This window comes from Eublepharis macularius, chromosome 6, assembly GCF_028583425.1.
Source record: "Eublepharis macularius isolate TG4126 chromosome 6, MPM_Emac_v1.0, whole genome shotgun sequence".
In the NCBI taxonomy this organism is placed as follows: domain Eukaryota; kingdom Metazoa; phylum Chordata; class Lepidosauria; order Squamata; family Eublepharidae; genus Eublepharis; species Eublepharis macularius.
The window spans coordinates 141,999,476-142,013,607 of record NC_072795.1 but is presented as its reverse complement, the minus strand read 5'-3'; the positions used below and the strand labels follow the sequence as shown (position 1 = coordinate 142,013,607).

Sequence of the window (14,132 nt, the reverse complement as noted above, 5' to 3'; positions counted from 1 at the left end):
TATTTTGCTTGTTGGGTGACACAGTTACACACATGTTGTGAGGATAAAATGAAGAAAGGAGGAATACTGTAAGCTACTTTAAGTGCCTACTGAGGAGAGAAGTGGAGTATAAATGGAAGTAAGTATTTTGGTGAAACCTTAATTTTCTCAGAGTGCTAGGAATGTGTGCAAACCTTTTGTTCAAAATCCCCTAGTACTTCACTGCCATGCATGACTGAGAAACTAAGATGGTCACACATATACAACCCTGTTGGCAGAAGGGTGTCAAGATTTTTGTCTGGCAAGTTTCAGTTGGGAATACATTACATTTCCCCAAAGATAATTAGTAAAACAGGATACATCATCTCACTTCCACCCCCAACGTGGTGGTTGTTCTACACTTAGTACCTGGATAGCAAATGTCTTATCTCCAAATCCTGGAGTCATTCCCAAGAGGCTCATATAGGAGGCTTCATTAATGAAGTTCTCGATTCCATGGAAGACGCCACGGCCTGTGGCAGAGATACGTCCGTGGATGCCCCCTTGGCTGATCGGTTTCCCAGTGACGCAGGCGTGGGCATTGATATCCTGCAAGAAAATAAAGGAAGTTAGGAGTTTCCAGAAGACTTTTTGACAGATACTCATGAATTTTAATACATTAAGGACCTGCCAGATGAATTGTAGCCTGACTAGCGGGGAAGGAAACGCTGACCTAATTCTTCCCAGGTTCACTAATGATGCTGTATTTTCATTACTTTAAAAGTATTTCCCTATTAATGGACATGCAATTGATAAGATAAATGAATAAAAATTAATGAATACTTGCTGGAAGGGAGTTACTGAATTTAATCTTGAGATAAATTTTTAAAACTGTAAGAGTTTATTTTTCATTAAAGTACACTTCTACTGAAGGTTGCAAAATAACAGGTGGATTTGATTCACAGCATGCGCCCCAAACTATGCGTTTTCTGTGAATATTACTTTATTTTATTCCATTCTGCAAGCGGAATGAAAATGCCGTTTGCACACCAGTCAAACTATTAACCTTGCCAACATTCAATTCAATTCAATTCAAATACCTTTAACGGCATACAAAGATCTAAGACAGCAAACAGGTCACTATAAAATTACATAAAATATCAGAAGTCAATATATTTATACAAAACTTGTATGAATCTTAAGCAGACCCACTAAAAACTCTGCAACCACTTTAGAAATCGCTGTATCATTATCCTTTACATTACATTCTTTATTATATTTACATCACCGTTTCAAGTTGTAGAAATATTTTTGTACACACAACTAGTTAATACTTCATGGGATATGAGATGCAACATCCTAGTTTAACTGTGTTAAAAAAGACCTGAAACGGTTGGCTGGACGTCACTCATTCATCCTGCTAGTGGAGATGTTTTCTGCCAGTGGTAGAAGCATCCCCGGATGCGTGATGAAGAGACTCTGCCAGGGAACAGAAGCTATTCCAGTGGAATGGATCCACAGGATCCACCCCCAATTCATAAAGGGGAAGTAGACCACTGAAAGCTAAAAGGAACCTCCACAGACAGAGACAGTATACCTCCAAATATCAGATTCTGGTTTGGATGCACCAGAGATGGAAATGATTCCCATAAGCATAGCAGCTTCCTTACTTCCCAGTCCAGCCCAATGGTTTCCGGGAGACCCTCCTGGAAAGTCAGTCAACCCCCGCCTCCATTTGCACAAATTCTCCAGTGGATCCAAGCCACTAGCATTAAACAGCAGATGATCATAGCACCCTACCTACAAGATAATCTGGATAGCTCTTCTTGAAGCTAAAACGAGATGGCTCTTGTCTCAGTTTAGTAAGGCAATTCTTGAATATAACAACAACAACGTTCGATTTATATACCGCCCTTCAGGACCACTTAATGCCCACTCAGAGCGGTTTGCAAAGTATGCCATTATTATCCCCACAACAAAACACCCTGTGAGGTGGGTGGGGCTGAAAGAGCTCTGAGAGAGCTGTGACTGACCCAAGGTCACCCAGCTGGCTTCAAGCGGAGGAGTGGGGAATCAAACCCAGCTCTCCAGATTAGAGTCCCACCCTCTTAACCACTACACCAAACGTAAGAGCAGGCTCTGATGTTATTTGAACTGCATCCTGCCATAATGCATAGCCATAATCGCACATTGTTCCAAGTTTGAGGACTGGCCAACAGGACTGTTCAATACATCAGAGCCAATCCTTCGTGGATGATCTAATGTGTGCACCCCTTCCACCCAGCCTCTGCTTCTCGAACATTATGTGTTTGTGCTTATTCAATTTTTAGTCCGCCCTCCGTGTAAGCAGGCTCAGGGAGAGTTACAATAAAGATAAAATACATTCAAAAATATAAAGAGGATAAATATACATAGAATCAAGAATCCATAAATATACAATATGCAACAGAAGTCAACAATATCTGTCCAAATTTCAGTGCCCAAATACAAATCAAATAAAGTACTCAAAGCATTGTGGGGCTGGACAAGTAAATAAAAATCTGCCAAGATCTGAACAGCAGAAAAATAAAGCAAGTGAGACAGCTAGGATAACGCGCCACTGCCTTATGTCAGCTGCACGAGACGTCTATGAGTAAGTCACCATCTTACAACCCAGGGCACAACCGTGATGTATTTTAAACAGTGCATTAGCTTATATTTGCTAATCTTTTCATGTTTAAACAAGATTATTTGAGACTTCAGGAAATCCAAATTAATTGCACTCAAGGTATTCACACCAATTAGACCGCATGTGCTTTGTGACTAACGTGTAAGAAGATTTGAAGGCTCAAGTGAGAGAGTTCACAGCTAAAGCTGTTTAATCACTTTTTAAATAATCCGGCAATAGAAACTCTGAATATAATTTGAAAACATCAGCACACGCCTGCTATTTGTTAAAAACCTGGCAGATAAGTATCAAGCCTTTAAACAGTAAGATTGTTCACATGTTGATTTCGTCGTCTTCTTTTTTCTCTTCAACATGCAGCCAGGTCAGAGCATTTCAATTATAGCAAGTAGTTCATTTCCTGTAGGCCAGAGCCTCTTCCTCCATCTTATAGAAACTCTGAACAATTTTGCATCTTCCTTCTTTAAACCTGGTTTTTCTTGGTTCTCTTTATTGTAGAATTTCCCCTTAAGTGCACTTTGTATTGGAGTACCTTAAGAGCTTTAGATCCACTGTTCTTTCTTTAGGCATCAGGGACATTAGTGATGTGCGGTTCAGGTTTGGGATTTGGGTTTTAATGCCAATTTTTACCCACTTCAGTCAGATTCGGTGTTACTGAAGCATGTTCAGTATTACCAAAGCAATTAGGTAATACTGAACCTAAGTTTACCGAAGCTCTTCAGAAAGCTTCGGGTAGCATGGCAGCAACGGTTCTTGTTGTTCCTTTGCTAAGGGAACAGCAGGAAACAGGGCTTCCTGCCTATTTTTACCCAATGGGAGGGTAGAGGAGTGAGTCAGAGGCAGAAGGGAGAAGGAGGAGGGGTAAGTTGGAAGGAAGGGGGCGTGTGAGACAGTGGCCAATCATTGCAGCAGCTCTCTTTCTCAGCCAATGGGATTCTTGAGATGGAGAGTGCCTTTTTAAAACTGCTGCAAGGAGTTAAATTGGAGGCTTGCCTCTTAGCCAGATTCCATTTTGCTCTGGCCTGTAGATTGAAGCCGTGCTGCTTCTGCTGGCTTGGCTCTCTGTCTCTGTGGTCTGGGCTGGGACTCTGGCTGGCCTGCTTCTGGACTTCAGCAACTCGTGGATTTGCCCGATTCCTGCTGCTGAGAGGACTTCTGGACTGACGGCACCTTTGAGAGTCGTAGACTCACAGGGTTTTTTCTCTTTGGAGGGGGGGGAGGGGGTTGGCATCTAGTGTCTGGGAGGGATTGGGTGGGGGGGAGTTTTCTTTAGTTTGGATTAAAAAATTTTTTTGCTGTGTGTGTGTAGGTGCTTGCTTTCATTTGCAGTGAAAAGGGTTTTTGGCGGAGGGGGGTGCTTTGGGCTTTTATTTTGCATTATAGAAGTGTTTGGCCTTCTGTGTGTGGTTGGGGCTTAAGTTTGAATTTGGCTGAGTTATTGCTTATTCTGCCGCTTGTTCTGTTGAGGAGGGGGTTCTGTTGTGGGTTTTTTGGGGGGTGTAACTTTTTTGCATTTACCTGTTCTTTGGGGGGCTGTTTAAGTGTAGTCCACTGTTATGTTGATATCCAAGTGCTGTGCAGGTTCTTCTGGGTTGTTGTTCTTTGCAGGGGGAATTAAGTAGTGGTGTTTGGGTGCACTCTTGGTTCTCATTGCTGAGAGGGTTGAGCTGTAAAAAAGTGTTTCTAAGGTCGGCTAGTTATGTCAGGTTATTGCAAATTCAGACTTAATTGTCAGCTCTTAGGGACCACAGAGTTCTTTACTTTTAATAGGCTTGTGTAGTGAGTTCAGGTGCCAGTCCATTTGTTCTAAACAGGGTACCCATTGTGCTGTTAACTAGAGTTTCCTGCCCAAGCGTGGCTCCTTTGGAGCCGGGCCAGGCACATTAGAAGTAGGCTTTCTGTCATATTAGGCTGACCTGTAGATTGGGGTCCATCGGGCTAGCGTCATTCCTGAAGAGGAATCCAGCTGCTTGCCACTGTAGTGTTACCAAAGCTAAACAGGGCCTTTAAAAAAAGGTGTCCATCTCCAGGTTCAAAGAGCCACAAAAAGGAAGCTTTTAGAGTAGGTAGTTAGGTTTTAAAAGAAGAACATTTTTGGCTAGGTGCTTTCAGGGATCGGCCTGTTTAATAAGATTAATTCTTATCCTTTAATAAGGTTATATATCCTGTAATATGGATATATCCTTCTTAAATTGGGCACCACAATTAAGGAGGACAATTTCAGGAGGACATAGACAAGCTAGAACGTGTCCAGCAGAGGGCAACGAAGATGGTGAGGGGTCTGGAGACCAAGTCCTATGAGGAAAGGTTGAAGGAGCCTGGAATGTTTGGCCTGGAGAGGAGACGATGGGGAGGTGATATGTAACCATCTTCAAGTACTTAAAGGGCTGTCATATAGAGGATGGCGCGAAGTTGTTTTCTGCTGCCCCAGAAGATCAGACCAGAATCAATGAGTTGCAAGTAAATCAAATCAGCTAAACATTAGGAAGAACTTCCTGACAGTTAAGAGCGGTCCCTCAGCGGAACAGGCTTCCTCGAGAGGTGGTGGGCTCTCCTTCTTTGGAGCTTTTTAAGCAGAGGCTAGATGGCCGTCTGACAGCAATGCTGATTCTGTGAACCTGGGCAGATCATGAGAAGGAGAGCAGGAAGGGCTACATCACTGCTTAGTTCTCGTGACCCTTTCTTACATGCCCAGGTGACACCAATCGCCATCTTGATGTCTGGTAGCAATTTTCTCCAGGCCAGTTTGTCTAGAGATCCTGATGGTGTTTTGCCATCTTCTGGGCATGGAGTAAGTGTCACTGGGCGTGTGTGTGGGGGGAAGGAGGTATTTGCATTGTGCAGAGGTTGGACTAGATGACCCTAGAGATCCCTTCCAACCCTATGATTCTATAAGAGTAGTTAGTGTAGGTTCCAGGGGGCAGAAGAATGAGAAATAGGAAACCAGAGAGGGGCCCTGGGGGAAAGGGTAAGAGTTAAGTGTAGAGGGGGGTGTTGTGGCTCTCTTTCCACCTGAGCAGAGGAGGCCCTCCCCAGCGCTGCTGCAGTTGACCAGCCTGGCTTCTGGTGACATCAAGAGGGCTCACAAGACCCTCTTTCCTGAGGCAGTCAGGAGGAGGGGCAGCAGGAGGAGTCTTTTGGGGTGGACTTCCTCAGTGTTCTCCGAGGCCAGCAGCAGGCCCTCTCACGACTATGCAGGAGGAAAGGATGCTCCCCCCCCAAAAAAAAACCCAGCACTCTCTATGGGCACACATTTCTGCAGGTACCTCAGAACAGTGGCCCCAGAAATATTGTTATATTGCCACTGAGATGGGAAGAGTGAGAGCGACAGGTTAGGGAAAGCAGAGAAGGACACACACTGCGCGTCACAGAGGAAACCCAGAGCAGCACTCCAATGAAGCTATGTTGAGTAAACTCGAGTTTTCTCACTGCATGGGCAGGAGGGTCTGAAAAGCATGTGGTGTTGTTGTTGCACTGCTGTATAAGTACTTAAAAGGGGTGAGAGGAATGCCACTGGCTGAAGATGAAGGCTATTACGGCACACAGTAAATTACTTGGGTTTTCCAAGAATGTCTCATAGGCAGTTTCAGCCTGAAGTTGATGTCGGTGTGTGTGTCTGTGTGTGTGTCTGTCTTTTGCAGCTGTGCTCGGCAAATGCCATTGTGTTGTGCTTGGTACTGGGTACTGTTAGGTTCTGTTCTGTGGTGTTTACCCACTTGCTGAATGCAGCACCTGGCTGCAGTGAATGACACTGGTTCTGCTGGGCTAAGTTGCAAGAGTGCCCCTTGGTTCGGTTCGGGTGGGATGGATGCGATTCTCTGGTGTGGCATTGTTTCCCTTGCATTGGTTTGGTCCGGGCCCGCGGGTGGGGGCGGTTCCAGTCCCTTGCTTCAGTTTACTTCTAGCTACAAGAGCGTACCTTGCTTCATATGGTTTTATTTGTGTATTTGTATTGTTGTTCTATGTTTGTAACTGTAAGTTGCATTTTAATATTAATGTAACATTAACGCTGTTACCCACCCTGAGCCTGCTTGTGGGGAAGGCAGACAAGACATCTAATAAATCAAAATTAAGTAATAATTAAATTTTGGTTTGTGTGATTCTCTGGTGGGATGGTTGGTCCTCATAGGGAACAATGGAGAGTGGTTGGTCAGCCTGCTCAGAGGGTGATGGGGGTTGTGGGGGTGTATGTTTGGTTCTGTTGGACTGTCTGGAGTGTATATTGTTAAGCGGGAGTATGCCTGTGGCCATGGATGCCACAATCCATGTGTTTCTGCTGTGGGAGTCTGGTTTTTCCCACAACAGAAATGGGGTGGCTGGGGGCACTTTCTTTGGGTGGGGGGCATAAAATGGCCCTTCAGAGTCCAAGCTCCTTGAAACTTGGTGGGTCTTTTGGGGACAGTTAGGAGTAGGTCCTCTGTAAATTCGATAGATTTTGCTTGCAGAATACCACCCCAGCTCCCTTGGTTAGCTCCCCTATTTTTCCCCATAGGGAATTTGGAGGTGAATAGGGGCACCTTCTTGGGTGGGGGGGGGGCTATAAAGGCCTCCCAATGTCCAGTCAGAGACATGTCTCCTGAAAATTTTGTAGTTTTATTTTGTAAAATGCCACCCCATCCCCCTGAATAGCCCCTAGCTTTCCCCATAAGAAATGATGGAGACTGGAGGTGAATAGGGGCACCTACTGGGGGGGGGGAAGGGGGCTATAAAGGGCCTCCATCTAATAATCTGCTGCATAATAATCTGCTGCATCAACTCTTCTGTTGGAAGCTTTTGGTTCTCACAAAACCTTTAAGGAGGCACAGGCACAAGCAGCAACGTAAAAGCAAGTTCATATTAGGTGATGGTTTCTCATCTCACTGACGCAAGTGATATGTGGTTGCTCTAAGAACATGGATCATCCTTGGACGAAAAGCAAGTTAATTGTGGCTAGGAATCAACTAGGCTGGCCCAAAACTGTCTCAGGCTCTCTTCTTGAAGGATAACACACTGCCATTAATTGTTGCAATAAGGATCTTGCCATTTCCAATTGATGCTTTAACATCTGAAAGCCTACAACAAAGTTTATGGTGAGCTGACACAATAAAAAAAGTACTGCCTACTCTGGCCATTAAATGCCCGGAACTAACATGCAAACAGACCTGAAAGGAAAAACTCTGATGTAGTGCCTTGAGTTGCTAGGGAAAGAAAAATGTTCATTATACATCACCAATGAACAAACGATGCATGAGACCCCCCCGGGATGTACTTTACAAAACCAAGGGAGTCAAGATATCCAACAGGTAAGCCCTTCAGAAATAAACCTCATGGAAATTCTTATATGGAGTGTCTCTCTTGTTCCTTTTCATAGGTGTTCCAGGGCTTGGAACTGGTTGTCATTGTCCACTGGAACACCTATGAAAAGGAACAAGAGAGACACTCCGTATAAGAATTTCCATGAGGTTTATTTCTGCAGGACATAACTGTTGGATGTCTTGACTCCCTTGGTTTTGTAAAGTACATCCCGGGGCGGGGCGGGGGGGGGGGTGTCTCATGCATCGTTTGTTCATTGGTGATGTCTAATGATGAACATACTAAAATTGTTATGAGAAACAGTGTTTAAACAGTCTAGCACTTTAGCACTGGCACTTTTACTGGACAAATTCAATTATTTTCCTGTTGATAAACTTATATTTTGTGCGGATATTGTTTAAGTAGTTGCTTTACCCCCGGTAAGGGTTTCCTTTCTTGTTGTGTTGTCGATTTAACTGGGAGCACCTTTTGTTCATTGCTAGGGAAAGAAAAATGGCATAAACACCCGGCTCGCTGACCTGAATACTGAAGAGTTTAGCACATTAGAACGTATTCATCACTGCAATATGCTTGCAGCCAAGTACGTTTTTGTGCCTCAGCCCTCCTCAAGGCTTGTACTTCATACAACAGTTTTACTGCTTGGCAATCCAAACTTATTTTTTTTTTTTTTGTAAATGTCTAAATTTAATATAGCAAACCTCAAGTGGAGGTGCAAAGACCCTATGAAATTGTTCAGGAAGCTATTTTAATAGGCAATTTGAACAACCAAAGTGCTAACTTCGGAGCAATCAAACCAAAGGAGCAGTAGAACTATTCAAAAGATTCCCATGCATGAATAATTAAGTGTTCTCACAGCCTGCTGAGAAGCAAAACATCGCCCACTGTTTTATAAACCCTGATTGGGAGTTTTGCCAAGAGGTGGTTAAAAACAGGGACTGCCTTTTGAAGACTCGTGTCCCGTTAGTTAGAGATGAGTAAGTATTAAAATGGAAGGAGGCAACAATAATAGTCCTGCAGGGCTTATCAGGCTCTCTCCCTTCTGTAGCAAAATAAAAGCGAAAGTCCAGTGGCACCTTTGCAGACTAACAATTTATTCCAGCATAAACTGTTGTGAGTTAAAGCTTATTTTGTTGCCTGGCTTTCCTACAGCACACTTATTAGAAGATGTGGGAGGAATTATGGGGAGTGGGGGGAATAGACCATGGGGACATTCTTCCCCTACACATAGCGCTATAGTAAGACTGCTGAACTCCAATACTACAGAGGTTTGGGATTAGGGTTAGCAGGAAGTCATTTACTAGTCCCAGATCTATGGAGTGTAGCGTGAGACATCAGAGAGTCCCATCAGCGGCTTCCTGTGCTGCATGGGGATGGAGGCAGGATTAGGGCTGGAAGATGAATGTCTCACGGCATGTATCCACCGGGCCTATTGATACTACCAAATGCAGTAGGATACTTTAAGCTGTTTGGGGAGGGAGGTCAGCTGGAAGTGCCCACGGCTGGACGTGCATCCATTATTAACTAGGAATAAAGGAAGAACTTTCCATTCAAATCCTAATGAGTCTTTCCCCTTGAGTCTTTTGGCTTCGCAGTGCACAGGGCTTGTAACAATGTGCCTGGGCAGTCCTTAAAAGAAGTAACAGAACGGTTCCCACTTCAATTTCTCACATCATATAGCTGACTATGCATAGGGAGAGAAAACAAAAAAACTCAGTCCAGCTGTTTGTAACCATGTACTTTTATTCCTTTCTTAATTTCTTCCTATGCGTCCGTCTAGTCTTACTCTCTCTCGATAAACAGCTTAATTTGTTAAATTTGTGACGTCTGTCTTCCTTTCTAGTCCAGTGATTGCCTACCAAGGCTATAAAAAGACCTCATTTTCACAAGAAGCCTGTCCCATTTACCTGAGCCTTTGATGCCTACATTTGTAGGTTTGTTCAAATAGGTAAATAGTTACACTCTTGGCTCATCTTTAATGAAGTAAGAAAGTGCTGTGATTATCTGTGTTATACAGAAGTGTACCATAAAATCCAAAGCAACACTAGTTTTTTCTAAACTTTTAAAACGAGGGAACAGCTCCAAAACTTACTGAAGTAGTTGGAATACCACTGTTCTGTTGTAGAATATATGTAAATGCATTGAGTACCACTGGTAACATCTTTCAACCACTTGCACATTTCAAACTAAATTTGCCATCTTGTGCACATTTACCAGAGAGTAAGGTCCAATAAGCAGCAACTGTTTCCAAGCGTGCATAGCACAGGACCAGGCTGAAAGCTGGTTGAGATGCAATTACCATCGTTGCATTATTCTGCATACACAAACGTGAACACGTAAAGCCGCTTTATACTGAATTAGACCATCAGGCAATCAAGGTCAGGATTGTTTACTGTGAACGGCAGTGGCTCTCCTGGGTCTCAAGCAGAGGTCCTTCACAGAACCTGCCACTAATCCTTTTAGCTGGAGATGCCAGGGATTGAACCTGGGACCTCTGGCATGCCATGCAGAGGCTCTGCCACTGAGCCACAGCCCTTCCACCATTATAGTAGTAGCAAACTATACTAGGACTACAGAAATAGTACTGGGGCTTTTTTCTGGGAAAAGAAGAGGTGGAACTCAGCGGGTTGCCCTCGGAGAAAATGGTCACATGGCCGGTGGCCCCACCCCCTGATCTCCAGACAGAGGGGAGTTGAGATTGCCCTACGCGCCGCTCAGCGGCGCGTAGGGCAATCTCAACTCCCCTCTGTCTGGAGATCAGGGGGCGGGGCCACCGGCCATGTGACCATTTTCAAGAGGTGCCGGAACTCTGTTCCCCCGCGTTCCCCCTGAAAAAAAGCCCCGAATAGTACATGTTGCCCAACTGGCAGAATGAGCTGGCTAAGTACGTGCCTTCATTTTGAAACCCCTCCGAACAACTTACGTAGTGGCCTATGGTGTTGGCGTAGGTGTCTGCAATCCAGGACATCTCCCTCTCACCCGTGCTCATGTCAGGGGCAGGCACATCAACCCCAGGCCCTGCGGGCAAGATTGAGAACATTCACAACATGCGAATACTAGTATTGGTTATCTCTGTTTACTGCTAATATCTGCCTTAAAGAAACATGGCAACTTTTAGAATAGCTGCTTCTGCAAACTGCTCTCCCAGCGTGTTCTTTTACAGTTTTCTCACACTCCAGGCACCAGGCCAGAGGTGGCCTGAAATGCTTCCCAACTCTTCTTGCATGTGGATGCGAAAACAATGAAAGGACGTTGCTCCCACATCACTAAGAAGTTTGTCCATTAAGACTCTACGATTCAGGACTGAACTTTAGTTCAGATGTTTGTCACCATTCGGACTGGGAAAAATGCAGCATTAGACTTTTACTTTTATCTTGGCCTCTAGGAGTATCTGAGAGTAGACAAGGATTGACTACCTGCTTGACAATTAGACTGACCCTGAAAAATACCCCCTTAAACAATGAAATGAGGCAAAGACAACCCTATATTCATTTCTAGAAATATTTTTCCTTAGGAGTTTAGACAGTACCAGAAGCAATCTGCGATAGCTCCTGAAATGGAGTTGAATTCCTGTTCGTGAGACACGCTTATGTATGTTTTATTCACGTCAATGAGACACAAGTACACCATTTTCATTCTGCTCGTAAGAGAACAAAGAACATTTTCTAAGAGATATCATATCTCAATAAAGGGAATTTTGTTAGTAGTCATTAGAACGACACAAGCTTTTGTACAAGTTAATAAGGGGCACTACAGGCTGGAAAGAAACACAATATAAGATAGATCCCTTTGGTATTCAGTGTTTATTCTGGAAAGCTATTACAACATTTGTTTGGGAGTTGCTTTGAGGTGGAGCTTAGATTTCCTTCTTCAGCTTCCTTTAATACTGCCACAGCTTTTACCAGAATTTTTAAAAACTGCTTTGAAAATCAACCCCAACTTTTTAAAAGGAATTTGCTAAATTTACAGAGCTCCAAACTATTGTGGAAGGATGCCAGGATCACACTCAAGTCACACTACACATATAAACAAAGCAAATTTGTTTTGGACACCCAAGAAGGGAGCAAAAATCAGTTACCACAAGGCCATTATGTAGATCACCACTACAGCCACACGATGAATGCAGGTAATTCTCATCTCTGCAGAACAAGTATATGGGAGAAGCGGGCAATGCACAAATACCGACAATGCAATCCTAAACAGAGGCATGCCCTAGACTAGAGCTCATCTCTCAGAGGTTTGCAACATAAAAGACAAATCGTGTTTCCAACTCCAGGTCAGGGAATTCCTGGAGATTTGCGGGTGCTCAGCAGGGATGGGATGCCATAGAGCATGCCCTCCCAAGCTGCCATTTCCACCAGGTCATAGATCCAGAGGAGTTAGCTGCATTAGTCCGTAGTTGCAAAATAGTACAGGCCAGTAGCACCCTTGAGACTAGCCAACTTTATTGTAGCATAAGCTTTTGAGAACCACAGCTCTCTTCGTCAGATGCATCGTCAGCTTTCTAGAACCACAGCTCTCTTCGTCAGATGCATCTGACGAAGATAGCTGTGGTTCTGGAAAGCTGATGCATCTGACGAAGAGAGCTGCGGTTCTCGAAAGCTTATGCCTCAATAAAGTTGGTTAGTCTCAAAGGTGCTACTGGACCTTTTTACTATTTCCACCACAGGAACTGATCTTTGTAGGGTAATCGATCATATTTCCCGGAGAACTTCAGGCCCCACCTTGAGGCTGGCAACCCTTGTGGCAACTAGGACTCAAAATGAACAGACCTGAAGCTGGCTGGAATAGTAAGATTATAAACCACTCACGTACACAGAGGCAACAAATACAATGGTCACAGTATAACCTGTGAGTGACTGAAAACATGCTAAGCAACTGCTACAGCTTCTTGGTAGTGGCAAGAACAGAGAATATATTTTACTGCATCTTAACAAATAATTGGTTCAACAGCTGCCATTGTACATACCAATAAAGCCCTTCTTTGCTAGTTCTATGGTAAATCGTCTTGTGATTTTTTCCAACTCATTATCCTGTTAAAAAAGGAATTAGAGAAACAGTATTCATTATTATACCATTACCACTCATTTCCTATTATTCTTCTGCTGCTTTTTATCTATTTTGTATTCTCCTCATTGTTTGATTTGCTACACCATTTTGTTTTATTTATTCATTTTGCATATTAATTTAGTAAGCTGCTACGAGCATCATATGGGTGGTTGAAAGGCAGGATATAAATTTTCTAAATGAACATGTTCTAGTTTTGTGCATGTAGCAGAATACAGAACAAGCAGCAGCCTCAGCTCCAAGCGCCCCGTACATGATGTGCCTGGGCATTTTGTAAACTGTAACTGATAGGATGAAAACAATTCATCTGAGATAAAGACTGCGTACATAAATAGACAGAAACAGAAACCAACATGGTTTACTGTTCCTGTGGGACAAGTCCAGTTTCCCTCTGCTTCTGCTCTTTAATGAGAAATTAGGAAAAATTGCAGGACCTGTATCTGGGGGCATGCCCTGACTTGGATAGCCCAGGTGAGCCTGATCTCATCAGATCTCAGAAAGCTAAGCAGGGTCAGCCTTGGTTAGTAATTGGATGGGAGACCTCCGACAAAGACCAGGGTTGCAGAGGCAGGCAACAGCAATCCACCTCTGTTAGTCTCTTGCCATGAAAACTCCACCAAGGGTTGCCATAAGTCAGCTATGACTTGAGGGCACTCTCCACCACCACCAGGGAGTATATTCACTAACCCCAAAACCCAATTCAAATAGGTTGGATCCTGAGAATAATCTCCATGGATGGAATTTACTGGCCCTGAGCCGGGTGGGCCCAGGCTAGCCCAATTTAGTCAGATCTCAGAAACTAAGCAAGGTCGGCTCTGGTTAATACTTGGATGGGAGACCACCAAGGAAGTCCAGGGTTTGATACGCAGAGGCAGGCAAAGGCAAACCACCTCTGTTATATCTATTCAAAGAAAATAACTCCTACTCTTTTTTTGGTTAGAGTAATACTTTGATGAATGAGTTTGCTTGTTTCATAAAATGTTGGGGGGAGGGGGGGAGAAAGGGCCTGGAGGGAGAAAAAAAAGCATACAGTTCAGGTACAAGGTTTGATTTTTTTTAAAAAACATGCAGTTAAATAAACTAGATCTAGAAGTTGCAGTGTTCTAAGCAGCAGCAAGTAATCAACTTATCCTATTAATGGCACAGCTCATCC

At 43.8% G+C, this 14,132-nt stretch overlaps 1 protein-coding gene across 1 annotated transcript in view; it reads right to left on the bottom strand.

The window, feature by feature from the left end:
- GLUD1 (glutamate dehydrogenase 1) overlaps window positions 1–14,132 on the bottom strand; it is a 43,139-nt gene that overhangs the window by 12,673 nt on the left and 16,334 nt on the right. Inside the window, exons 4-6 of the mRNA XM_054983990.1 lie at window positions 12,882–12,945; window positions 10,836–10,930; window positions 388–567 (exon numbers count right to left, since the gene is read on the bottom strand). Of these exons, the coding sequence (XP_054839965.1) occupies window positions 388–567; window positions 10,836–10,930; window positions 12,882–12,945 (339 nt within the window). The remainder of the gene's footprint in view (window positions 1–387; window positions 568–10,835; window positions 10,931–12,881; window positions 12,946–14,132) is intronic.